This window comes from Copidosoma floridanum, unplaced genomic scaffold (assembly GCF_036245765.1).
Source record: "Copidosoma floridanum isolate Cflo_tuat_1 unplaced genomic scaffold, Cflo_Japanese_pri ptg000013l, whole genome shotgun sequence".
Taxonomy (NCBI): domain Eukaryota; kingdom Metazoa; phylum Arthropoda; class Insecta; order Hymenoptera; family Encyrtidae; genus Copidosoma; species Copidosoma floridanum.
The window spans coordinates 34,912,445-34,936,749 of record NW_028321890.1 but is presented as its reverse complement, the minus strand read 5'-3'; the positions used below and the strand labels follow the sequence as shown (position 1 = coordinate 34,936,749).

The 24,305-nt window shown below is 38.6% G+C and overlaps 4 protein-coding genes across 6 annotated transcripts; 3 read left to right on the top strand and 1 right to left on the bottom strand.

Moving 5' to 3' along the window:
* The first annotated feature begins 1,451 nt into the window (after positions 1 to 1,451).
* On the top strand, positions 1,452 to 4,260 carry LOC106646735 (odorant receptor 82a-like). The gene is made up of 7 exons (XM_014362855.2): positions 1,452 to 1,480; positions 1,552 to 2,026; positions 2,478 to 2,773; positions 3,202 to 3,301; positions 3,732 to 3,836; positions 3,992 to 4,141; positions 4,207 to 4,260. The coding sequence occupies exons 1-7, from the start codon at positions 1,452 to 1,454 to the stop codon at positions 4,258 to 4,260; spliced, it is 1,209 nt and encodes a 402-aa protein (XP_014218341.2).
* Positions 4,261 to 6,650: 2,390 nt separating this feature from the next.
* Positions 6,651 to 9,719, top strand: LOC106646734 (odorant receptor 82a-like). Its single transcript, XM_023389558.2, has 6 exons — positions 6,651 to 7,085; positions 7,737 to 8,032; positions 8,748 to 8,847; positions 8,990 to 9,094; positions 9,376 to 9,525; positions 9,598 to 9,719. The coding sequence occupies exons 1-6, from the start codon at positions 6,651 to 6,653 to the stop codon at positions 9,652 to 9,654; spliced, it is 1,143 nt and encodes a 380-aa protein (XP_023245326.2). The 3' UTR covers positions 9,655 to 9,719.
* A 1,866-nt stretch (positions 9,720 to 11,585) lies between these two features.
* On the top strand, positions 11,586 to 17,320 carry LOC106646885 (uncharacterized). Of its 2 annotated transcripts, none has more exons than XM_089591505.1 (3): positions 11,586 to 12,016; positions 12,886 to 15,586; positions 15,784 to 17,320. In XM_089591505.1, the coding sequence occupies exons 1-3, from the start codon at positions 11,792 to 11,794 to the stop codon at positions 15,930 to 15,932; spliced, it is 3,075 nt and encodes a 1,024-aa protein (XP_089447631.1). In that variant the 5' UTR covers positions 11,586 to 11,791; the 3' UTR covers positions 15,933 to 17,320. The 2 variants fall into 2 exon arrangements, with proteins under 2 accessions (XP_089447631.1, XP_014218546.2); XM_014363060.3 differs by having other exon boundaries at positions 11,586 to 12,019; positions 15,784 to 17,319.
* On the bottom strand, positions 16,576 to 24,056 carry Prp39 (pre-mRNA processing factor 39). Of its 2 annotated transcripts, XM_089591504.1 has the most exons (14): positions 23,942 to 24,056; positions 23,480 to 23,604; positions 22,292 to 23,215; positions 21,867 to 22,208; positions 21,684 to 21,758; positions 21,324 to 21,495; positions 21,002 to 21,246; positions 20,795 to 20,920; positions 19,453 to 19,601; positions 18,976 to 19,366; positions 18,726 to 18,890; positions 18,252 to 18,638; positions 17,862 to 18,148; positions 16,576 to 17,764 (listed from the first exon to the last, which is right to left on the bottom strand). In XM_089591504.1, the coding sequence occupies exons 1-14, from the start codon at positions 23,991 to 23,993 to the stop codon at positions 17,488 to 17,490; spliced, it is 3,717 nt and encodes a 1,238-aa protein (XP_089447630.1). In that variant the 5' UTR covers positions 23,994 to 24,056; the 3' UTR covers positions 16,576 to 17,487. The 2 variants fall into 2 exon arrangements, with proteins under 2 accessions (XP_089447630.1, XP_014218543.2); XM_014363057.2 differs by lacking the exon at positions 21,684 to 21,758.
* Positions 24,057 to 24,305: the final 249 nt, after the last annotated feature.

Below are 24,305 nucleotides of genomic sequence, written 5' to 3'. Positions count from 1 at the left end.
TATAACGAGTGATTTATTTACGATGTTTTTGATATGTGCAACAAATAGTCGTTGGCCATTCATAGTATTAATGAACAAAATGCACCCATAGGGAACACTGGCGCTGATAAACTGATTTATTTATTTATTTTACTTTTTTTTAGCGAACTGATCAAAGCCATGGAAAAGCATTCACCAATTATTGAAAATATTTTAACATAACACTCGAGTACACCAAGGTCTGTCACCTACCAATCGTTTTGAAATAAGAACCATTTCTTCCTATGCTGAAAAAATATTGTTTACCAAGGAAATTGAAAATTTAATGCCAATTCTCCTCGCAGTGGCGTTCGACCCTATTATCGACACATGTAATTGAAGCTGGTATTTAAAAAAAAAAAAAAAAAAAAAAATTAACTATTTTTCTTCAAAAATAATAACATACAATTATTGCAATTCACAAAAACTTATTATACGCATTAATCATCCCACCAAGCGTATAGTATTATCACACGGTGCTTGTTTTACATCCGAGGATGCATCCATTTAAGTAACCATCCAGAAGATTGCCAAAAGAAACACGATGTATGTATTTCAGTTGGCACGTTTCTTATCGTAATCACCTGTGTGTCGCCACTATTCGGCTACTGTGGAATTTCAGGGTTTCTTTTTTGTTTCGGCCGACCCCATTGATTCGGACAATATAAGTATACGAGACGAGTATTTTAATCACGTATAAATTCCAAAAAACAGCTACCGAATAATAAGTTACCCGTTGAAAGAAAAAAAAAAAAAATTTACCGTTTCACGGTAAATATAAATATTCAAATTATATACTTTTAGTTGAGTTATAATAAAAAATAAAATAAAATTTTATCGCTTAACATGTGCTACCTGTATTACTTCCATTAGCTGCTCGAACACTCAAGAAGCTGTTTTTTTTTTTTTTTAACGTTTTTTAGCGTAGCTATCACATCAGTTGAAACATTTTTAAATGTTCTTCTCGCAGCGTTCATGATAACTTGAAGTTTTTCGTCTTTATAATTGTTGCAACTAAAATGTAGGACGCAGTAAAAAAAAAAAAAAAAAAAAAAAAAAAAAAAAATTCACAGCAAATTGTACCCAAGCCCACTCGTTACAAACTACACATTGACATACACGCTAGTTTCTTAATGACACGGGCAATCAATGATCTTCCTAATCGGTAGTCGATTCCCTTAGAAAAGACGTACAAGCACTTGTATACCAGAACAAAGTTTTATCAACTTTTCCGTGCCCCTCTTATTGAAGTTCCGTGTGGTTTTCTTCTAAACACACGGCATGTGTACTCACTCGTTTGAATTAACCTTCCAGGAAATGCAGGTAGCCACCAATTACCGTCCAAACAAGCAACTTTGTTGGTTCCTCGTTTCGCTTCCATCATGAAATACCAACACCAAACGCGACAGTCGTACCATTAAAGTGTCGTTGCGATGTCAATTGGCGGAAACACGGAGATCTGGTAGGTTTATGTTATTGTAAACGTGTTTCACTTGAGTTAAAAAAAAAATGGCACGATTTTTGTTGATGCAGGGAAAAAGAAGCAAGGAAAACAAAAATTATGGACCCTACCGAGGAATACGACCAACTGATAAGGCCAGTAATGATCTCGTGCCACGTGTTTGGCTGCTGGTCCCAACAAGGCCCCGGAGGAATAATTTCGAGCAAATTCCACCGGACGGCCATACTGTTGTTCGCGCTGATCGCGTCTACGTCAACGACAGCTGGAGCCGTGGTATTTTGGGGTCTGGACATGAACGAGACCATCGAGTGCATTCTCGTGTTGTCCGTCTTGAACATGGCGCTACTGAGGATCATCGTCTTCGCGAGCAAACGCAAGGACATGATGCTCATCGTGGAAACGATGAGAAACGATTGGCTCGATTCCAGTCCCTTCGAGAGATCCGTCCTGAGAAACAAGTGCTGGCTCGCGTTCAAACTCGCAAAGTTTTTCATCATCAGCGTCGCGATGACGATCCTCATGTTCGCGCTCATGCCGATCATCGAGGTTGCGTATCGTTATTTGCTACACGTTTTGATACCCATTTATGCACAAAAACAACCTGCCCTGTGTACGTAATATTTATCGCAGGATCACGGTTATCCCATTTAGCACCCGAGTTTTTCGATCGGATTGCTAAACGATCGAATCTGACGATAGACAACATTTTTTTTTAGTGCAGAATCAGTCGAGTAGTTTTTTACTTTCGGACTAACTTTTTGGATGAAAAACGAGAACAATCCAATGTAGTGACTCGAATGATATATACTTTTGTTCATTTTTTACCAATTATGTCGAACTTTCAAGTAAATTGCTCGTCCAATGTCACATATGTATTAGGAGCAGGATGATGTCGTGACAAAAGCATCCGTGATTGGATCATATATAGAACCGCGGTATCGCAACACCGAGTAGTTTAACGGTAAAAATGACCAAAAAATCTCTAACTCCCGTTTAGGTGAAACTGGCCGATGGAGAAACAGGTCGTAGCAAGCTACCCTTCCGAGGTTATTACTTTTTCAACCACACGACATCGCCACGCTACGAGTGCACGTATTTTGTAAATTCGGTGATTGGCTGCTTCAGTAGTAGCACCATTGCCGGTGGCACGAGTTTTTGTCTCATAGCGACGATCCACGCCGCGGCCAAGTTTGCCCTCGTCCAGAGGGACTTTCGGACCCTCGACTCCTCGGACTGGACTGCTGGTGGCCCGAAAATCGAAGGGGTCGTGCGGAAACACCTCGAGTGCATCAGGTACACGCGAAGCAGTTGTTCTTTTTGAGAATTTTAGACAATCAGCTCGTTTTTTTTTATAAAAAAGAAAAAGAATTGTTATTATTTTCGTATACCTGGTTGTGCGAACACTACGTTCGAGGGACCCCATGCGATTGCTGTGGCTGGATGCGCACATTCGCGGGTAAATAAAATATGTACGTTCGAAGTGCAGTTACTGGAGCTATCTTCAAGTTTTACCAACAATTTTTATCAAGTCATTTTTTCAACCAGAAAATTATTATTGTTTCGCTCTCACTATGATCGACTTTATACAAAATACCTTTACTACATAGGTGGTAATGCTACGGTAGATATGTATACCATAGGTACACCTGCATAAAAGAAAAAAAGATGTGGTTTTTGGATAAATTATAGTGAATCGTTTTCTCATTTTCCTCATTTTACAGATTTGCCGAAAAAGTCGAGAGCGTAATAAATTTCCTGGCGCTGGCGCAGTTTATCACAAGCACCGGACTCATGTGCTTTGCCGGTTTTCAACTCACAACGGTATACCCATCATGTACTTTTGTTTTCAACGTCTTAAGATGGTTCAGGAGTCAAGTGATTGTGAACAGAATCAAATAAAATTTTAAAAAATATTTTAACAGATTTTCCATTACAATATCAGAAAATGTTGTCAAATAAGAAAATATATAAACTGATGAATTTCATTATGAGATATCGACAGAAACATCAAAATTTATTACTTTTGCTTTGTGAGATATAATATACTTACAAAATCGTATTTACAAAATTTTTCCATTAAATATTGTATTTGTACACGTAATCGATCAATCAATTTTCACCTAATGTTTGTTCAATTTAAAAAGATAAAACAAAAATCCACGATTGACTCCCGAGTCATTTCTAAATCAACTTGAAAAATAATTACTTGTCAAATTATTTTTTTTTGTTAAACTTTTGCTTGGCGATTCAGATGCTGGAGGATAAGACGCGACTACTGAAATACACTGCATTCCTACAGGCGGCTATCTTGGAGCTGTTTCTGTTTAGCTACAGTGGCCATAGGCTCAAAACCGAGGTATCTATCAGCCGCTTCTGAATCATAATTGACCGATTTACTTTTGTCTCTAATCCTCACTCAAAAAAATACCTATTGAAAAATTAAGAGTCTTTAGTCTGTGTAGGATTCAATTTGATTGATATATTACTGCCGATTTTATGTTGACAAAATAGAGCGAAAATGTCGCAGATGTTACTTATTTGAGCAATTGGATTGGTACGTCAGCGCTAACGAATATTAAACTGGTCTCGATGCGATCGAGAAAACCGTGCACCATCACAGCTGGAAAATTCTACGACATGTCCCTCGAGTCGTTTTTAAAGGTAAAATACTACTATTTTATTGTAAAAAATGTACGCATATTTATTTTTTTCCATATTTTACAAAGGTGATGGGGTCATCTTTTTCGTATCTTACGGTCCTTTTAGCCATAAAGGATTAGTAAAATGAAACAGCAATTTTTTTTATGTTTACGTGGATGCAATTACATTAAACATAATGGTTGAACTATGTACGTTCTGGTAAAATAAAATAATGTTATTATAAGAAGAACATTTGTATTTTATATTGTATTTGAATAAAAAGGCCTTGCAAATTTCGTTTAAAAAAATATCAGCCGTTAATATGTTCGTGTACCTCCGAAACTTAATAAACTTTTCAATTCTCTTAACATTGATGGAGCCATCAAACTGCTCGTGAGGTACTACAATAATTATAATATCAAATAGTAATAAATGTTATTGTTTACCAATTTAACTGTCCCAATCTCGTTACTTTTTCGTCTTTATGAGCATTGTAGGGGGCTTCATCAACCTCCAAACTTTTATTAAACATAATCGTAGTTTCGAGAAAAATTAAGCTACTAGGTATCTTAAAACGGGTGATTTTTATGTTTAGTAAACTTAAAAATTCAAAAATATGTTGTTTTTCATTTTGTAAATCTCATTCTGAAATTTTATCGCTTTAAAAATAAAGGAAAAACTACGTGATAAATCCAAACCATAATCATGTGACCATCCATCTTTCATTGAAGATTATGTACTGTTTTTATGTAATTAAAATGACATGTACTTAAAACGAGAAAAAAAAATTAGTTTGTTCTTTTTTTTTAAGTGTAAATACAATTCCTTTCTACTATGTTTTCCTAATTAAAAATTTTAGAAAGTTTGTTCAGAACTCAATTGAAAAAATAAATTTTCGGACCGGAACTTATTATGATGCACAAAAAAAGACACGAAATCTTAAAATTCAGTTATCGCGTTTGTTATCGTAATCACCCATAGTGCTACTTTCGGCTACTGTAGAATTTCAGTTTTTTTTTTATTTGACCAATCTGATATGTATAAGTACAAGATGAGCATTTCACTCTCACAAACAAAAAAACAAAAACCGAAGAAAAAGTTATACGCAATAATGGTAAAAAAAAAAAAAAAAAATACCGTGTCTTCACTTACTGTGTTCCAGAGTATAAATATTTATAATACATAAATTTAATGGAAGTGAAAAAAAAAATTTGTTATCGCTAAACAGGTGCTACCTGTGTTACCTCCACACATTAGCTGTCGAATGAATATTAGTGAACGAACGCTTAAGAAGCCGTTTTGATGTTTTTTGGCGTACATCTGCTTATTCCACTTAATTTTCGAATATTCTTCTCACAGTAATGTAATGTTCTAAAATTTTCAAGAAAAACCAAACGTAGCAAACAAGTGGACAGCGAAAGAGAATAAAAAAAAGAACCGCAGCAAATTACACCTGTTCACAGGCTCGCTGGCGCCTCTACAATGCTGCTAGTACAACCGATAATTTTCCTCACTGTCGATTCCATAAGTACACTTAAGTGCACATTTAGGCGAAAATCCAGTTTACTCCGGACGCAAGAACAAAGCTTCGTTACCCATGCAGCGGCAAACTTTTTCTTCGCCCGTTCGATTCCGCATAATTTTCTTGTAACCACGCGGTAGGTGTACTTATTTGAGCTCTCCGGCGAGTGGCAGCCGTCAATTATTTTCCAAATAAGCAACTTTGTCGGTTTTATTTATGAAACGCTCGATGATGCTTGACGACCAGAAGTTACCAACACCAAACACACGGCAGTGCAGTGGTAACAACAAAGTATCATTGCAATGGTTATTTTGTAAACTGGAAATAATTTTGAAAAACAGGTAGGTACAAGTTTGAAGCGCAAGTCTCGATTTTTATCTAACTCTACAACCAGATATGAGTAAAAGTGAATAAAACAGTTTTTATGAGTAAGAGCATCCACGGCACCGTTTTTTCCCTTCTTTGTTATTAAATAGCACACTTTTACATACGTTTAAATTTCAATCAAAACTAAAGAGTATACTGTGCTCGTCATATTTTTCCAATTTTCTCATCATTTTTATACAACTATTATCACGATTTTTAGGTAAGACTAATAATTGCAATTGTTTTTTAATTTTTTTTTAAAGTATAGACTAAATTAATGAAAGCATAACTATTTTGTGCAGTTAAGCCCAAAATTTAGGATAGCTTTAGATCGATTGATTGTTGATTGGATAATTAAACACTTTGTTGAAAAACGATAGAATTTAACCAGTAAATTTTGTAAAACTGATGTATGTAAAATATCAAGAAATTGTTAACATTTCTCGTGAACAATGATACATGCATTGTTTTACGTAATATTTATATGCATAAATTCAATTTTAGTTTTGATAATATCTAGAAAAAAAAAGAGCTATACACTTATTCGATTTCTAGTTACGCGCAAAAAACGTTAAACTTTTTCCCAAGACAAATAAATTATTACCCTGTACTATTCGTGGCGCAGAGAAAGAAATAATAATCATGGAAGAATACGACCAACTGATAAGACCGATGATGATGTCCTTTGAAATTTTCGGCTGCTGGCCTCACAGCTCCGGAGGAATAATCTCAAGTAAACTGCACCGGGCCATCATGTACCTAATGACGTTAGTCGCATGCACAACCACGACAGCCGAAGCCATACTCTTCTGGGGTCTAGATATGAACGAGACCATAGAGTGTAGCCTCGTATCCTCGGCTTTTTACATGGTGCACTTGAGGGTCATTGTTTTCGCGAGCAAACGCCAGGACATGCTATTCGTCCTGGACACCATGAGAAACGACTGGGTCAAGTCAACTCCATCCGAGAGATCCGTCCTGAGAAGCCAGTCCCAGTTCGCGTTCAAACTCGCTAAATTTTTCATCATCAGCGTCGCGAGTACGGCCCTCGCCTTCGTTTTTATGCCGATTCTCGAGGTTGCGCATTATACATTTCATACGTATTTACACACGATATACATTATAACCGATTTTTTTTCCATGATTATTTGTCTATTAGTGGGAAAATAGTTGCACTGTAATTTTGATCGTAAGCTTATGGGGTATTTTACTCATCCAACGTACAATTTTCATTTGAGTAGAATTAAGAAAATAACTTTTTTTTCCAACATAACTTTTATACCGATGGATTAACTTTTTGCGTGAAAAACCACAAACTTTTTTTTCAACGAATCATATTAAAACCCAAAGTTTGAGATCGTCCAACACAATATCAATGCATGCGAGTCAAGACAATACCCTATAATATGGGGTTACAAGTATTGCCTGTTATCTATAATAATATTTTTGAGACGATTACAATAAACAGCAAAATATTTAAGTGTACAAAATTCAGTTTAATAAAAAAAGAAAGAACAAAGGGATTAAACCAACATAACATAAACTATACTATCACTGTCAGCGCGTATTAAAAAATGGCCAGCAGATAAATTTGCAATAATTTTATGAATGAGTCGTGATAAAAGAACGTGTTGATGAAAAACAACGAAGCATTTCGATCATGCCTCGCATGCAACGACGACGTTTATCCCAAAATTACGGCAAAAATGACCTCCTAATTTCGTTTAGATGAAATTGGCTGACGGAGAAACAGGTCAGAGCAAGCTACCCTTCGGCGGTTATTACTTTTTCAACCACACGACATCGCCACGCTACGAGTGCACGTATTTTGTAAATTCGGTGATTGGCTGCTTCAGTAGTAGCACCATTGCCGGTGGCACGAGTTTTTGTCTCATAGCGACGATCCACGCCGCGGCCAAGTTTGCCCTCGTCCAGAGGGACTTTCGGAACCTCGACTCCTCGGACTGGACTGCTGGTGGCCCGAAAATCGAAGGGGTCGTGCGGAAACACCTCGAGTGCATCAGGTACACGCGAATCTTCTCCAATAGCCCACAAAATTTTAAAAACATTGTATGTAATTTAATGGACAACTTCAATGATGACAAAACATTTGGAGTGAGGGACTAAGCTTTTTCATGAAAATTATTATTGATGATCATAATTTATTGCATCCATAAAAATATTAGTGAGACTAATAAAAATTATCTCAACTCCTCGATTCAAGGTGTTGTCGTCCACGTTGGTCGTTATAATGACATGCAAATAAACGCGAAAGGAGTCGAGGAGCACTTTTTAGTCACAAAAAACACCGGTCATTTTCAACGTTTTTACAACTTTTATGCAAGGTTATTGAAACATTTCTTTTTTTTTCTCTGCGTTTTAAAGTTGTAAAAACAACGTCAACACTTTTTCAACGTTTAAAAAAAAGGCCATTTCGAGGTAATAGACAATACGTTTGGCAATTGACTTTAGGTATAAATCGGCTCGTTTTTCGAGCGTTGTTTTGTGCGAGCATGTGGAGAAGGAAAAAAACCGGTTTGATTCACCGCGGTTCTGTTGGTGATTTACAAGACATGAAAGATGAGGTAGTGCGCATTAGTCCTCCCATGTAATAGTTTTCTTATTTATGTCCTTTGCAACGTGTACAAGCTGGTTTACTGTGCGAATGTAATGAAAAAAAAAAAAAAAAAAGGATTTAGTTTTTTAATCGTTTCCTCGTGTGATTTCTTTGTTCGTCAGATTTGCCGAAAAAGTCGAGAGCGTAATAAATTTCCTGGCGCTGGCGCAGTTTATCATAAGCACCGGACTCATGTGCTTTGGCGGGTTTCAACTCACAACGGTACAATATCCACTAATTTATTAAGAAAAAAATTTTTTTTTCAATTTAGCTTCTTGATGATATTTATAAAGTACTTATCTGGATTACTTGAAAAAGTTTTTTTTTTTTTTTTTTTTTGTTAAACTTTTGCTTGGCGATTCAGATGCTGGAGGATAAGACGCGACTACTGAAATACGCTTCGTTTCTGCAGTCCGCTGTTTTGGAGCTGTTTATATTTAGCTACAGCGGCCATAGGCTCAAAACCGAGGTAACTTTTACCTCTCGTTCTCTCAATGTATGGCATATATGTATATATGCCTATCAAGCCGTATCCGTGTTTTGATTGAAATTTATGGTTTGCCGAGGGAAGCCTTCCGGGTGGCTTACGTGTGTTTTGTGTGATGCGTTACGTAAAAAAATATCGATTTTCGATTTATTGTAAAATCTAGAAATTTACCAATGTAAAATTACAATTCATTCATGTATTTAACTTTTACTATTTTCGCAATTTGAGTGGTATACACTGCCAATTTTATGTTGACAAAATAGAGCGAAAATGTCGCAGATGTTACCTATTTGAGCAATTGGATTGGTACTTCGTCGCCGACAAATTTTAAAATGGTCTCGATGAGGTCGAGCAAACCGTGCACCATCACAGCTGGAAAATTTTACGACATGTCCCTCGAGTCGTTTTTACAGGTAAAGTATTTTTATTTCATCCAATGAAGGCTTTTTGCTTGCATTTATTCATACAATATATTTTTTACTCAGGTTATGAGCTCGTCCTTTTCGTACTTTACGGTTCTTTTGGCTATGAAAGACGAGTAAAACTAGCAATTGAATTTTAGACTTCTCATGTAAACTGACAAATTAAAATAATATTACATAGTAACTAAAATACTTAACAGCACTAAAAAAAAAAAAAAATTACCAGTGTTATTTTAATCGATCACGTTAAAGATACTTTCGTAAATAGAGTATGACAAATAAAAAAACTTAACATTTGGATTCTCTTGGTCCGTCGAACAGTCATTCAAATGAATGTACGAGCAATTTTTTTTCATGGTTATTCACCGACTGTTCAAACAAAAAAAAAAAAAAAAAAAAAAAACACATTTATTACTCGGTAAAGTTTGATTTTTAATGAATAATCTCCATACATCGATTCTATATTAGGGTGACGCATTTATTGATCACGATCGTGGTACTCGTATCTCATTAGATCTTTTTGATCAAAGCTTCAGTATTGCAAGCCTACGTGATGGAAAAAACCGTAAATTTTTCACTCAACATTCAATCAACTCGCAAAATTTACTACATGTTTAAAGTAAGGGTGTTGCTATAAAAATGCGCGATGGAAAAACGTTATCAAGTGCTCGATTCTTTTTTTCGAGGGTGAAGAGTAAGGACAAGAAAAATGACCAACCTTGACCCTTGACGCGCGCGTAAAAAATACACGATAGATGGATCATTACGTCAAAATTAAAAATATTTAGATAAAAGAGTGTATGTATTTTTAAAAAATGTTCTCATGCTCTCATTATTAAAACATTAAAAATGTTTCTACACAATGACCAACATGTTATTATTGTATTTAGTTCTTTCTTTGCTTTAGTAAGACTATATTTTTGTAACAATCACGGAGTTTCAATGAAAAATACGGAAATTCCAAAAAAAAAAAAAAAAGTAGATTAATACATTTTTACTCAAAAGATACGAAAAAAAAAAAAAAAAAAAAAAAATTTCCTGATTTGCACTAAATTTTGCGTTTGGGAAAGATTAGCCGCTACCAATGCTAGATGTATCATAGCACTATTTTTTGTTTCAAGCGTCACTGTAATAAGTATGGCATTTATCATCCTCGTTTTGTCCCCTTCTTCCTCTCTTACGCGTTACTCATTGAATCTTTGACCGGGACGCGTATTACCACGACTCGAGCAAATTCAAATTGAAGATTACGGAAGATGCTGTCTTATAGAATTACGTAAGGACAACAGCAATACCAATACTTGCATTTGTATATACCATTCCGGGTATAGCGTGTGCACACGCATAAATGCATACGAGAGGAGAGGTACTCGAGTATTGCTCTCCAACAGATCCCACTCGCGCACAGAGAACCAGATGCTCAACAGAGCTGGAGCAGCAAAATGTACATCCCCGGAGGCCGAGTAACGTATGTGTATGTTGTACGTAAATATATGATGCCGATACAACGACAAGGCTGCACTGGCCGGGTCTCTTGAGCTGCGCTGATGGGCTACGCGTACCATATGAGAAATTCTGCAAAAAAAAAAAAGTGTTGTCGCTAACAAATGGCTGGAGTTTTTTTTTTTTTTTTTCCCTTACACCAGGTGATCGGGCATAAACACGTAACTAAAGTTTTCTTTGCGTTTTGTTCGTCAATGATCTTTGGCTTACTCTAGACGAAAAAAAATAGTTTCTATTTCTGGTCACCTCCGGAAAAAAAAAAAAAAAAAAACGAAATTTTTTGCGAGAAGCTTTGACAAACAAAAAAAAAAACAAAAAAAAAAAAAAAAGATTTGTTTACGAGATAAAACGTAAGTATTGGGAGTATGAAAATTGTATTCTCATATTCCAGTGGGGAAGAAGAAACTAAAAGTAATATTGCCAAAGGTGTGAAAATTTAATCCGATAAGGTCTACTTTTCGCGGAATCGCTCGTAGATGTGTGCGACAAAGAGAGGAAGAGGACTAGCGAGAGCTGCGATCCCATATCGTTCGGAGCAGCGGAGTCTCGCGATCAGCCAGTCGCTCCTCGAGCGTCAAAGTAAGAGGAGTCGTAACAAATACCCAATTTAATACTGAAGGATACATATACATACCCATTTGGCAGCGTATATAAAACGAGAGAGAGGGCCATAAGTGTACGCAATACGTGTGATAATAATTATACATTCCGCGAGAGCACGTAAGAAAGAAAAACAACAAAAAAAAAAAAAAACATGGCAGCTTCGCGCCTCTTTGCCAAGACGAGGCCCTGCCTTTTGCTGCTGGCTGTGGCGTGTTTGGGCATTGACTCGGCCCTGGGACAGGTCCAGCTGCCCTGGACCAACGTAGAGCCGAGCTACGTGCCTCGGGTTTACGTGCAGCGAGGCCTCAACTTTCTCAATGACATAGCGCCCAATGGGCACACTTACAAGCACGGCAGTCTCGTCGCGGCGCAGATTGTGGTGAGCGAGCACACTTACACGTACATTATTATAGTATAATAGCTTTGGTGTTTTGGTTTTTAAGTATTATTACCGATCTACTTGTGATGCAAACTGTCGAGCGTTGACAATACTTGGCGAAGGTGGAACCTACGCGCATTTATATGTTACGTGCACGTTGATTGTACATCTTCGAGTTAAGAGGATGTTTACGTTCTTTGGGATGGGGTAAACGTGCGGTGCGATACTGTACTTATTCACCGCGTGTGTACCAAATAATTATATTAATATCCATGAAATCGCTCGTTTGTACGCGTCAGCGAAATAATAAGCGGCAGATTACGTTATGTATATAAATTACAATGGTAGGTCCCTCGTCGTCCGCTTTTTGCGTTTTGTTTGTATAATGCGCGCTCTCGACCCGCGGGACCGACGATATTGTAATTACGCGCGCACCATACTTTCTTCTTTTTTTTTTTTTTTTTGCGTTCACTTGCGCATACTTTCTTCTCTTCATACGCTCAAAATATGAGCTTTCCGATTTTTTTGCCTCGATCCAATTTTCTTCAACTTTTTTATTTCTTCGAGCGTGGCTTTGTCCGTTCAACTTGTCGTGTGTTTAACATTAACGGAATACCGATTGCTGTTGCTTTGACGAGGAAAATCCAACGATATACTCGCTGAATCAGCACTGGCCGGACAGTGTTAAGTGTGTCATTGCAGTCTCGGCTCTTTAAATAAACATTACGCTGACGCTCGTTGCTTTTTTTCGACGAGAAATCACCCACGGATAAATGAATCTTTTTTTTTTTTTTATTTATCGTCACGTTGAAAAAAAAAAAAAAAAAAAAAGCACTTGATAATTTTTAATCTTTTAAAATGTCTAGATGTCCTCTACGAATCACAAAATGTACCGACTGACGTTCAATCTGGAGCCGGTGTGCAAGGGCATTGGCGAAACCTGTACCCGCGAGAGCTGCACCTTGGACGCGTACATCACCGACTCGGAGTACTATCAGCCACCGATCGTCAACCGAGACAGCGTGCAGTGTCACGACTTGCCAGCCAAAAAGGAACAACAGCCAGCCGGCGTCGATAGCTTGGACAAACCGACGGCGACCAGCCTGGATAGCGAGGTCCAAATGTCCGCGGACCACAACGACCGGCCCTTTGTCGCCGTTAAGGCCACCCAGTCCGACTACTGTCCCAATTGTCCTTACGAGCTGAATACCTCGCTGCCCGGGCTCTCTGCGTTTGGTGATCAGGTGCTCCAATCCATGGACGAGGCTGGTGTTAGTGACTTTAAGCACAAGCTCATCAGCATCGTCCGGGTCACTCGCACCGTACCTTTGAGCTCGAGCGTCATCCGCTATCACCTCCTCATCGAGATCGGCGAGTCGACTTGCCTGAGAACATCGCACATCGAGGTGTCCGAGTGCTCGCTACAGTCAAACCTACCCATCAAGCTCTGCCTGGTGACCTTCGAGGAGCGTCCCTGGCAGACCGGTAGCCGGCGCATCACCAAGAACAACTGCACAGACTCGCTACTCGACAACGACAACGAGGTCAGCGCGAGCGTCGATCCATCGACGGGTTTCTCGTTTGAGGCGCCAACCGGAGCTACTAGTCAAAATCGCGATGACGCCGAGTCAACCAAGACCGAGATCTACGACCAAATAGCCCAGGAGGCGCAGGAAGTCTTTCGCGTACCCAGTATGGAACTATCGACTTCGAAAGGTGCAGTCATCGAGGAACTGCCGCACACGAGAGTGGTCCTGGTTGGGGCGACTGGTGAACAAAGCGAGCCTTCCGTCAAGTTTGGTGAGGACAAAATGAAGGAATTCGACAAGTTCCTCGAGGACTTTGAGCTGCCAGTCAAAACCGAGACGACCAGCCCCAAGCCTGACTTGGGTGTACCCGTGAAGGAAGAGATCATCGTGAAGGAGCACGTCGAGGATAAGGCTGATAACGAGACCTTGGAGGCAAGCGAGGAGGGTCAGAAGTCGCTGAAACCGGTGTTGCTTCCAACCGTCGAGTCAAGGCGATCAAAGAGATCCACAAAGGTGCTGGATAACAACAAGGCTGGACTTCGCAAGCTGGCGGTCAAGGTCGTCGAGATGATTGACGAGCTTGACGAGGACAATAAAAAGAAGCACCTGGTCGACGTGACCGGCGAAAGCGTTAGGGAGTCGCACGGAATCGTGTATCACCTGACCGTCGAAGTCGAGGCCACCGACTGCAGGGAGGCAGAAGTATCGACCGAGTGTCTGGACGAAGTCATACCGGGGCCGCATCAGATCTGCAAGTGCGTCGTAGCCACCAGCGAGAAGAAGCCTCTAATGGCACCCAAGCTGTTGCACTACAGCTGCAAGTACAAGGACGAGCCGGAGACTCGACCGAGAAGAGAGGCGCTTGTTGGACAGCCACAAGCTTTTGACACGAACGATCCGGAGATTAAAAAATATGTAGAGCTCGGGCGCCAGAAATACTCCCAGCAATTGCAGGGAATCCAAGAGCCAATCGTCAGCCAAGTGAAGAATGTGACGCGTCAAGTAGTAGCCGGCTATTTGTATAAAATCGTGGTTGACATAGGCTTAAGTACTTGCGAGAAGGGCCAAACCGAGAAGTGCGAGCTGAAGGCCGACGAGGTACTCAAGGAGTGCACCATCGAGGCATGGACCAGAGCTTGGATAAACAATGGAGAGCCCGAAATCAAAATTAAATGCACCGAAGGCAGAAAAAAGCGATCGCTCAGGGGTCAGAATTACAGTGCGAAAATGCTCGGGCAGGCCAAACAGCTGAAGGAAGAGAAACTGTTTCACGAGTTCATCTCCAAGTATGAGAAACAGTACGCGAACGACGAGGAAAAGGAGAAGCGCTTTAAGATTTTCAAAGAGAATTTGGACATGATAGAGGAGCTGCAGAGAAACGAGCGGGGCACCGGGCGCTACGGCGTCACCATGTTTGCCGATCTTACCAAAGCCGAGTTCAAAGCCAAGTATCTGGGACTTAAGCCATCGCTGAGATCGGACAACGACATTCCCCTACCAATGGCCGAGATCCCCAATATCGAGATACCTGCCGAATACGACTGGAGGCACTACAACGTCGTCACGCCGGTGAAAAATCAAGGCCAGTGCGGCTCCTGTTGGGCATTCTCGGTGACCGGCAACGTGGAAGGCCAGTACGCCATAAAACACGGCCAGCTGATGTCGTTCTCGGAGCAGGAGCTCATTGACTGCGACAAGTTGGACAGTGGCTGCAACGGAGGCCTGCCGGATACAGCGTACAGAGCTATCGAGGAATTGGGAGGCCTGGAAACAGAAACGGACTATCCGTACGAGGCGGAGAACGAGGCGTGCCACTTTAGCAAAGGCAAGGCCAAGGTGACGATTGTCTCGGGATTAAACATTACCAGCAACGAGACCCAAATGGCACAGTGGCTGGTGAAAAATGGCCCGATGTCCATTGGCATCAATGCCAACGCCATGCAGTTCTACATTGGAGGAGTCTCGCATCCTTTCCACTTCCTCTGCAGTCCCAGCGATCTAGACCACGGTGTTCTGATTGTTGGCTACGGAATCAAAAGTAAGTTATTTTTTTCATTTATCTTGGCTACTAATAGTTATTCACGTATCAAATGCGATAAAGATGGTTTTTGGGGAGTGACCAACTTTGGTCACTACTGTAGGAAACCGTGTTTTCTGCACTCGTTACATAAACAACTATTTAAAAAAAAAAAAAAATCATAAGATTTTACGTTATATGATTTTTTCACGTTGTAGCTTACCCAATCTTCAATAAAACTTTGCCTTATTGGCTGATCAAGAACAGCTGGGGTCCGCATTGGGGTGAGCGAGGGTACTACAGAGTTTACAGAGGAGATGGATCTTGCGGAGTTAATCAGATGGTCACAAGTGCAGTTGTCGCTTAATGGATTATTAATTTTAGAATTAATAAGCTCAATTTGGTTACCTTTGATTACGAGTTCACCATTGAAATTTCTAATGTGAAAGATCGATGATCTATAAATCGAATTCATAACAAATAGTAACAGGCATATAATAATGTTGAATAGATCATCTATCAACATCGAATCGTCTTCAAACGAAATTAGTCAATAAGTGAGATTAAAAATTTTTTGTACAAGAAACAACTAATATATATACATATATATACACATAGATATACTTAACTTGAGTCACGAATATAATACATGCGAAACAATAGTAGAAACAAAAAGTGAGTATGATTCCACATGTACATGTTTACTTTCCAATGAGATTTTCTTTTGCATTCTGACGAAACATTTGTAATGCGATAAGAGCGGTTTAATGTAAGTTTTATTATCTTTATAAAACTGTAACATATGCTTATTGTTGTTGCTCTTTTAAAAAAGAAATTATAACTTTACATTTTTTACTAATAAAATAAAAAAAGTGTGCCAAACAAAAAAATTAACGCATTTATAATTTAACATTGTAAAATTGTGACAAGTTAAAGCAAACAAAAGATGAACTGATGAATTTTCTTGTGATATTAGGAAAGACTGGACTTTTAATTTAAACAAATAATGATTTTACAGATTGAAAAACAGTTTATTCAGTTATCCATAAAATTAATTCATAATACAATTACACGAAGACTATACACAAACTTTGACTTGTTAATTATTAAATCAAAACAGGTATTGCGAGTCGCAAAACTAAATAAAAAATACGCGATTGTAATGATGAATAAGCATGGGTAATGGGAAATAATTGTCTGAATTAAAAGTTATTAAACTGACTTAAATCTTTTATTTATTCTAATTATCGCAACACTGACCAAATGTGTGTGTCTTTACAGAATAAATCAACTAAACCAAGTGGAAATAATTGCAACCCACTTTTAATGCAAACGTTGTCAAGTTCTAATTTTACAGGTGACTGTATGTTAGTGCACTATCTCACATGCACATTATTTAAACTCCGAGATGAGTTAACTATATAGTGACACTTAACTTATTATTTGTGGACTCTATTAATTTTTCAATTTTAAAACTGTTTTTCTCCACTTTATCTATCTCAGTTTGTAAAAAAGTTGTAGAAAACAAAATAAGAAAGAGTTAAGTTTTGTCACTTCTTACGCAACCGAAAAAACAAATAAAATCGTGAGCGTGAATGCCGATCAGTCAAAAGTTGAAAAATTTACATTCCGCTTAATTTGTTAAATATTATGTACCATTTATAATGAAAATATACATAGACTCATGGCATCGACGTACCGACTTTGGTTACGAAAACCGACGATCCCTCTAAATCGACAAAATTTCTCCTTACGCAACACTCATACTCGCAGAATGATCCATCTCTTGGTCAAACGCACACAGCATACTCCACCGTTTGTTTTAACCCTCTTATTTGTGAATTGGAATTAAGGCTCTTTGCTTAACAAGCGAAAGGCATGAGAACCTTGGGTAAACAATAAAGCTTTTGCAATGAAAAATTTTAATAGTAATTGTAAGAGCCCCACTGATTGTATGGATTGTAAGCTTGGGGTCCGCTCTGGCTGTACTGCCAATTTTGATAGTTGGCATAGTTGGGATCCGATGGTGCTGGATATTGCTGATAACTTTGCTGATAACCGCCTTGAGTACCATATTGGCCACTCGGGAATTGCTGCTGCGATTGGTAAGCTGTCGCACCATACTGATAGGATTGCGAGCCGACTGTGGGTGGTGGTACACTTGACGTATCCAACTTGGCTTTTTTTGCCGCCACATCACTATAAATTTTTTTTTTTTTTTTTTTTAAAGATAAAGATCGTTATTACGGACTTTTTCAACGAAAAGATAGTATTCAACAAAGTATTTTATACTTACGTTTTGCTGTCATCATTTTTCGTCTTCTTTCTCTCTTTAGCTTGCTTTATACATTTTTGGAATTGTTCGTGTGCTTTCAAGACTTGCCGAATGTCTGTGCTGAAATCTTCGAGGAACTCGACTTTGCGCTGAGCAAACAAAACACGCTGTTCTGCATCGGCATGTTCGCGATCAATAAACAAATCCATATAGCCAATGACTTCTTGAGTGTTGATGGGATTTCTTTGAAGGCCGAGATCTATCAATTGCAAATATAATCTTGGATTGTCTTTGTCCTTTTCTGTTGCCTGAGAAACATTCAAGAAATTTACATTAATTTCAGCATCCAAAAACAATTATGGAATAAATAAACAATTTGTGTAAATGAAAGCAAAATAAACAAGTAATTACCTTCAATAAAACTTTGACGGCCTTGTCCGTATCGTTCTTAATTTTACATAGGAATCTAGCATACTTTACAACTATATTATTTGAAATAGTTCTATTTTTACTATTATTAATGTAATGCTCGTAAAGGGAGCAAGTTTTGTCCAAATCGCCGCGTCTACGTTCGAGATTAATGCGGCGGTAAGCTATCTGCAACATATTGGGAATAACGTCGTCAATGTTTTCAAGAATGCTAGCAGCTTTGTCGTAATGGCCTAGGCTCTCTTCAAATGTTGCCCATTGCAGATGGAGATTTGGCTTTTTGGGATGATGGACTTTACACGCTCGGGTGTATACGTCCTGTATTTTATCCGTATTGTCTCCCTTCAGTGATTCTAAGTAGCGCACAAACTGTAAAGAGCAAACCAAAACTTTTAACATTTTATTTTGTCGACATAAGTGTACAAATTTTATAAATACAAAAAAAAATCCACACACCCTCATCCAAAATTCGTCATACAAAGCACACGCGACCAAGCACCTCTCGAATAAAATAATCACACGGTCTTGATCTTTCTGTTCAATTTCGTAGTCCAAATATTCCTTCCAATTCTTCAATTGGCACCTTTCCAACGGCTTTACGTGGAAATAAGGCCTCTTAATCTGTAAATAAAGAATGGTTTTCAATATTAAAGATGGACTTTTTGTTGGATTAGGAAAGCCATATAACTCATGACAATATCCTTACTCCCTCCTCAAAAGTCCATCTCGCAGCAACGGCATTCACATTTGACTTATGCATTTTTCTTCGGGTACTGATGATCTTTTCACGTATGGCACGCGTCTCCTCGTCGCTCGGTGGAGCATCTTTGTCTGTTTCTTCACCAGGCGGTGCGTCGTCTCCTGCAGAGTCATCTGCCTTGAGGGAAGCCTTGACTTCTGCCCTTAGTGTCAGGAATCCGTCGACGCTCAAGATTTTATTGGGACTGTTTGTCGTAACGAAATCTTGGAAGGATTCAAAGTGAGACAGGTAGCCGAGAGTAGGAGTGCATAAAAGTCGGTCATAGATTGCCATGACTTTGTCCAGTTTTTTATTCTCTTTTTCCCATTCTAGGTAACTCAACCAGAGCTTGTCTGACCTATATTTGTTATAACTTTAGGTTAATTTGTGTTTTTAAAAATAGTAAAATAAAAAAAATACGACGCAAGGAGAACCGAAAGTTACCGAAATTCAAGACCGCAAGCGTTGATGGCTCTGTTATACTGTTCCCTCATTTTTTCCTCGTCCTTTTCATGAGCGACTTTACAATGATTGATGTAGTGCAGCCACAAGTCGACACTGAGGGATATAGCTTTCAAACCTTGATCAAAGACCTGCGTGGAGTTGATGAAAAGAGAAAAATGGTTAGTTCAAAAGGAAAAATCATAGATAACCGATCTCTTCTAGGGCCAGCGGCGGATAGATCGGTACGGTACTTATAATATACATCATTTAAAGTAACTTAATGTAAACCTAATGCTTAAACGTAATTGTAATTGTAATAATATCGGTGATTCACATGATTTTGTTTTGTTTCATAAAACAAATACTCACGTACTTTGTGCAAACGCGTACTGTAAATAAATAGTCGTAATTAACACAGAGAGATTGCAGAGCATTGTGCATTCACCTTTAAAAGTCGAGGGGGAAGAGTGTCCGCGTACGAAGTGTGCCTCGGCGCGTGCTCTCTTCCTTTAATCCTCACTCTCTCCCTACAGTAATCTTCTCATTCTTTGATTTTCATCTGCAGGCCCCACACACGTGCACCCGTCCCAAGTCTTTGTCTCGCGACTCTCTCTTTTTTTTTTTTTTTTTTTTTTTTCAAACTCATTTTCATTGTTTATAACTCATGGATTTGACAAAACCCTTCCATGATACACTCAGGAGGGTTTAGCGATACGATCATTATATAATCATAGTGTGTAGGTATCTTACAATACTTATGTCACTCATATAACGGATGTAATAAGTATGTACATCAAAACGCTTATACATGAAGTATAACAACGACACACATATAATAATAATATAGTAATAATATGCATTATAGTAATAGTTATCATAATCACTTTCACGACGGTGAGCGACAGTAGCATTATATAAGGAGACAACAAGCTCGAGACCGACTTATGTCTAGTAGTAATATATATTATAGCACTATTAAGTATGTTGTAATAATAGCATTCTAGTAGTAGTAAATCATAATGTAATGTGTGATCTAGTTGATAAGTCGCACGAGTGGCTAATCGATTAGCGAGGAGAGTCGCATAGGTGCCGCAAGACGTGCTAGGCTGTTGAAAGGGAAAAAACCATAATTTGCGTGCGTGCACAACACAGTCCACGCGCCTTCCTACCTCGAACGAGTTTTATTACAGATTAAATATTTTAAGAATACGTTAGTTATAAGAACATATACTTCATTATTTACTCAACTATGTAACACGAATAAAAATAATTTAAAAAAAATTATACTTGAATACCGTCAACTGTTAAGCTATCTCAATAAAATATGAATAAAAACACTCACTGTTTGAACGCGCTCCGGGTCGCCCTTCTTCTTCTCGTAATCAGCATATTTGCGCCAGTAACCGTAGCAATATGGATAGCGCTCCAGAAATTTACTGTAAGCTTCCCTAGCTGCCTCGGCATCGTTCTATTGAAAACAAATTTTTAGTATTAATTTCCAACATTTAATAAAACTGCTTTGGTAAAAGAATCCAACTGATAAACTCACCTCTTGGTCTACATACTGCAACAAGTAAGTCCATCCGGTAAAATCTGCAGGATCATCATTGACTGCTTTCCAATACTTTTCGAGCTCTGGAAGAGTTTTCTTTTTTGGAGAAGGAGGTTTGACCTCTGCCTTGTCATTAGAGGCATCAACTGAAACAGCGACTTTTTTAGCAGGAGTCTCATCATTATTTTCAGAAGTTGGCGAGCTAGGATCGTATTCACCTTCAGCGTTACGCTTGCGTTTGTCTGTCAACAGGAATAATTTTATTGGAACAAGTTCAAGTTTTTAGACAATTATTAGAATTACTCAACCGATTACGCACTTGATTCAGATTTGGATTTTTTTCCATTGCTTTTGCTGGCAGACTTACTTCCTTTCTTTTTCCTATCACTTTCAACAGGTAATTCTTCGTCTGACACTGATTCAGTCTCACCAAGATCGGCAGGTTTAACCACCGGCAATTCTTCGTCTGAAACCGCTTCAGTTTCCGGCTCCTATGATTCAATAGTAATATTTTATTGTGACTAAAAGTTTTACGTAAAAACTTATTCAACGAATCTTAATTGAACAAATCAAAAAAAAAGTATGAAAAAATCCATACCACCAGCAAGCAGCTAATTAATAGAAAGAGAAAAGCAAGTTTAGTGGATAGACAGGACTTAGCAGTAAGTGGTCATTATACCTGACACTTAATTTCATTTGGGAGAAATTCATCTTCTGAAATTTCTTCTACATCCTCGCATGCATAATTTAAATTCTAAATGGTGCAAAGGAATAAAAGCTATTGGATTAGGGTGGACGTGATGGCCAAAGCAAAGGTAAAAATAAAGAATCTATGATGATACATCTCTAGAATGAAAAATACCTTAGCAGCAGTTTCAGTGGGCAATTCATCTTCAGAAACAGCTTCTGTATCAATTTCATTTTTCTTTGATGTTGGTTCACTTTCATGGTCACTAATTTCTATGACTTCGTGATCTTGGTTCGTTTGCTGAATTGAATTTTCTGAAACTTCATTACATTCTGAAATGAATTCTACATCTTCATTTCTAAATTGATCGTTGTCAGGTATAATTTCACTATCTTGCCCAGAAAATTTTTTTTTCTCCAAGTCTTGCTTTTCTTTCTCAGCTTTTTCCTCTTCCTCCATAACAAACTGATCTACGTCATCTTCTATTAAAATGCACTGGTCATCTGTACTTTCCTCCTAAAAATAAGAAAATAGAAATAAATAAATACTGCTTATTCTTGCCTACGAAACTATTAAAACAATTATAAAAAAAAACAAACCATCATTTCTGATACAGCCTTGATTCTCAGTGAACGTTTAGCAGTTTCAGCAGTTTCAAGAGATTCAGCAAGTACTTCTTCATCTACAGCCATAGGTTCTGCTTCAGGTTCTTCGTCAGGTTTTTGCTCTGGTACTTGAGCTGCTGCTTCTTCTTCTGGTTGACCAGCTTCAGGATCAAATTCAAGTATCTCTTCACCTTCCACAGTTACAGCCTCAGCTTGACATTCTTCCATCAGTTCTTCTTGGAGTTCTACTTGCTCTTCTTCACATGTACTTTCTTGTACTTGTTCAGATAAATTTTCTTGATCTTCTTCGCCTGAATTTTCCTGCTCCATTACAAATGTGTCCTCTTGCTCGTCTTCACATGTATTTTCTTGCTCATCTGCACATATATTTTCTTGCTCTTCCTCACATGTATTTTCTTGCTCCTCTTCATAGATATTTTCTTGCACCAGTTCATATGTACCACTTTCTATTTCCTGTTCATACATACTTTCTGTCTCCTCTTCACATAGAATTTCTTGCTGTTCTTCGCACATGTTTTCTTGCAGTTGTTCATTTATATTTTCTTGCTCCTCATCACATGTATTTAGTTGTTCTTGTTCTTCTTGCTCCTCTGACTCACGAAAGTTATCTTGTTTCTGTGCACATGTTTCACTTTGTTCCTCTTCACTGGAATCACCTTGCTCCTGCTGATATGCAACAACTGGCTCCTGACTGGTTTCAATTTCTGATACTAGATGTTCATTATTTTGATTCTCCTCTTCGTGTTCAACCACCTGCTCTTTATTTTTATCATCAGTCTGTTCTGGAGTCTTGATGGACTGCAATTTCTCAACTGTACTCTCTTTCAAGTCTTTGATAACTTCTGTCTGGACACCATTTTCAGGTGTACTAATGTCTGTTTCAGCTGATCTGTTTTCCTGCAAAAAAATTAATTATTTTAAAAAATCTCTTAAAACAACTAACAAAGATGCAATAACATTTAAAAGAGATTTTAAGAAATGCCACATAGCAATCGACATTTATTTCCATGTTACTCTATGGCTGCCTAGGTAACAAACTAAACAACCATAATAATACTCAACAACCAAGGATGAATGTACTGTTTGGAAAATCAGAACATTATGATCGATCAAAAAACTAATAGAAAATTATTAGAGTAATCAAAGTCAAGATTCAAGTACCTCCTCGACTTCATGTATGATCTTGGAGGCACGAGTGGCCCTGGTCACAGTTTTTTTAGCCGGTGTCTTTTTGACCGGCGTTGTAGCAACTTTTTTGACCGCTCGACCGGACCTGGTTCGCCTCACTGAAACAAACAATCGAGACAAGGGTCGTTACGTTCCAAATTAATCGGTACTCCATTCTAACCCTACCACAAAAACATCCCGAGCTCATCAACGTCACACAAGTTCCCGCTCTGCCAGGAGATGATCATTCCCGGCAGAGGAGATGGACACGCGCGTGTGTGCATGATGTATCGCGATAACCACATATGTATATACGTGCACTAGCTGGCGACGCCATTTGTTCAAATGGCGGTCCGCGTAGCATCGGGCGTTCACGGGTTATACACAGCGATTCTCGAGTATTTGAAAATACATCCCGGGACGCACCCGACGACGACGCTCGTGCTCGTGACTTACCTGGTTCACTTTGCATGGTCTCGCTGTTCTCGTCACCACTCAAGGACGACATACTTTCCGCGTGTACTTATCTCGTTGGCAACGTTTTCAAGCGCACCGACGACCGACGACTCGAGACGACTGCCCCGCCCCCCGCGCGCGGTCGTTCAACGCAGCACACACGCGCGCGCGACTACTTAATTGGCACTTACACCGCGAGAGGCGCCACTGTTCAACTTTTGTTCAGAGTCTGCTTAATTAAATTGGTGTATAAATTAATTTATATTTTTTTTTTGCAATTGAGTAAGTACATGGTTGTTTATACATTGCCCAATAACCCTTACATGGATGAGTTGTTAAACCAGGATGGTTTTTTAAGGCAGTT

What these genes read in the sequence shown, in the direction of transcription:
- LOC106646734 (XM_023389558.2), top strand. Translation starts at nt 6,651, where the DNA reads ATGGAAGAATACGACCAACTGATAAGACCGATGATGATGTCCTTTGAA. An exon ending in GCCATAGGCTCAAAACCGAG is followed by an intron (nt 9,095 to 9,375) that starts GTAACTTTTACC and finishes TTGACAAAATAG; the next exon opens with AGCGAAAATGTCGCAGATGT. An exon ending in CCCTCGAGTCGTTTTTACAG is followed by an intron (nt 9,526 to 9,597) that starts GTAAAGTATTTT and finishes TTTTTTACTCAG; the next exon opens with GTTATGAGCTCGTCCTTTTC.
- LOC106646735 (XM_014362855.2), top strand. Translation starts at nt 1,452, where the DNA reads ATGTCAATTGGCGGAAACACGGAGATCTG. An exon ending in CGCTCATGCCGATCATCGAG is followed by an intron (nt 2,027 to 2,477) that starts GTTGCGTATCGT and finishes ACTCCCGTTTAG; the next exon opens with GTGAAACTGGCCGATGGAGA. An exon ending in GCCATAGGCTCAAAACCGAG is followed by an intron (nt 3,837 to 3,991) that starts GTATCTATCAGC and finishes TTGACAAAATAG; the next exon opens with AGCGAAAATGTCGCAGATGT.
- LOC106646885 (XM_014363060.3), top strand. Translation starts at nt 11,792, where the DNA reads ATGGCAGCTTCGCGCCTCTTTGCCAAGACGAGGCCCTGCCTTTTGCTG. An exon ending in TCGTCGCGGCGCAGATTGTG is followed by an intron (nt 12,020 to 12,885) that starts GTGAGCGAGCAC and finishes TAAAATGTCTAG; the next exon opens with ATGTCCTCTACGAATCACAA. An exon ending in TGTTGGCTACGGAATCAAAA is followed by an intron (nt 15,587 to 15,783) that starts GTAAGTTATTTT and finishes TTCACGTTGTAG; the next exon opens with CTTACCCAATCTTCAATAAA.
- Prp39 (XM_089591504.1), bottom strand. Translation starts at nt 23,993, where the DNA reads ATGTCGTCCTTGAGTGGTGACGAGAACAGCGAGACCATGCAAAGTGAA. An exon ending in ACCCGGAGCGCGTTCAAACA is followed by an intron (nt 19,602 to 20,794) that starts GTGAGTGTTTTT and finishes AACTCCACGCAG; the next exon opens with GTCTTTGATCAAGGTTTGAA. An exon ending in GCTTGCGGTCTTGAATTTCG is followed by an intron (nt 19,367 to 19,452) that starts GTAACTTTCGGT and finishes TAACAAATATAG; the next exon opens with GTCAGACAAGCTCTGGTTGA.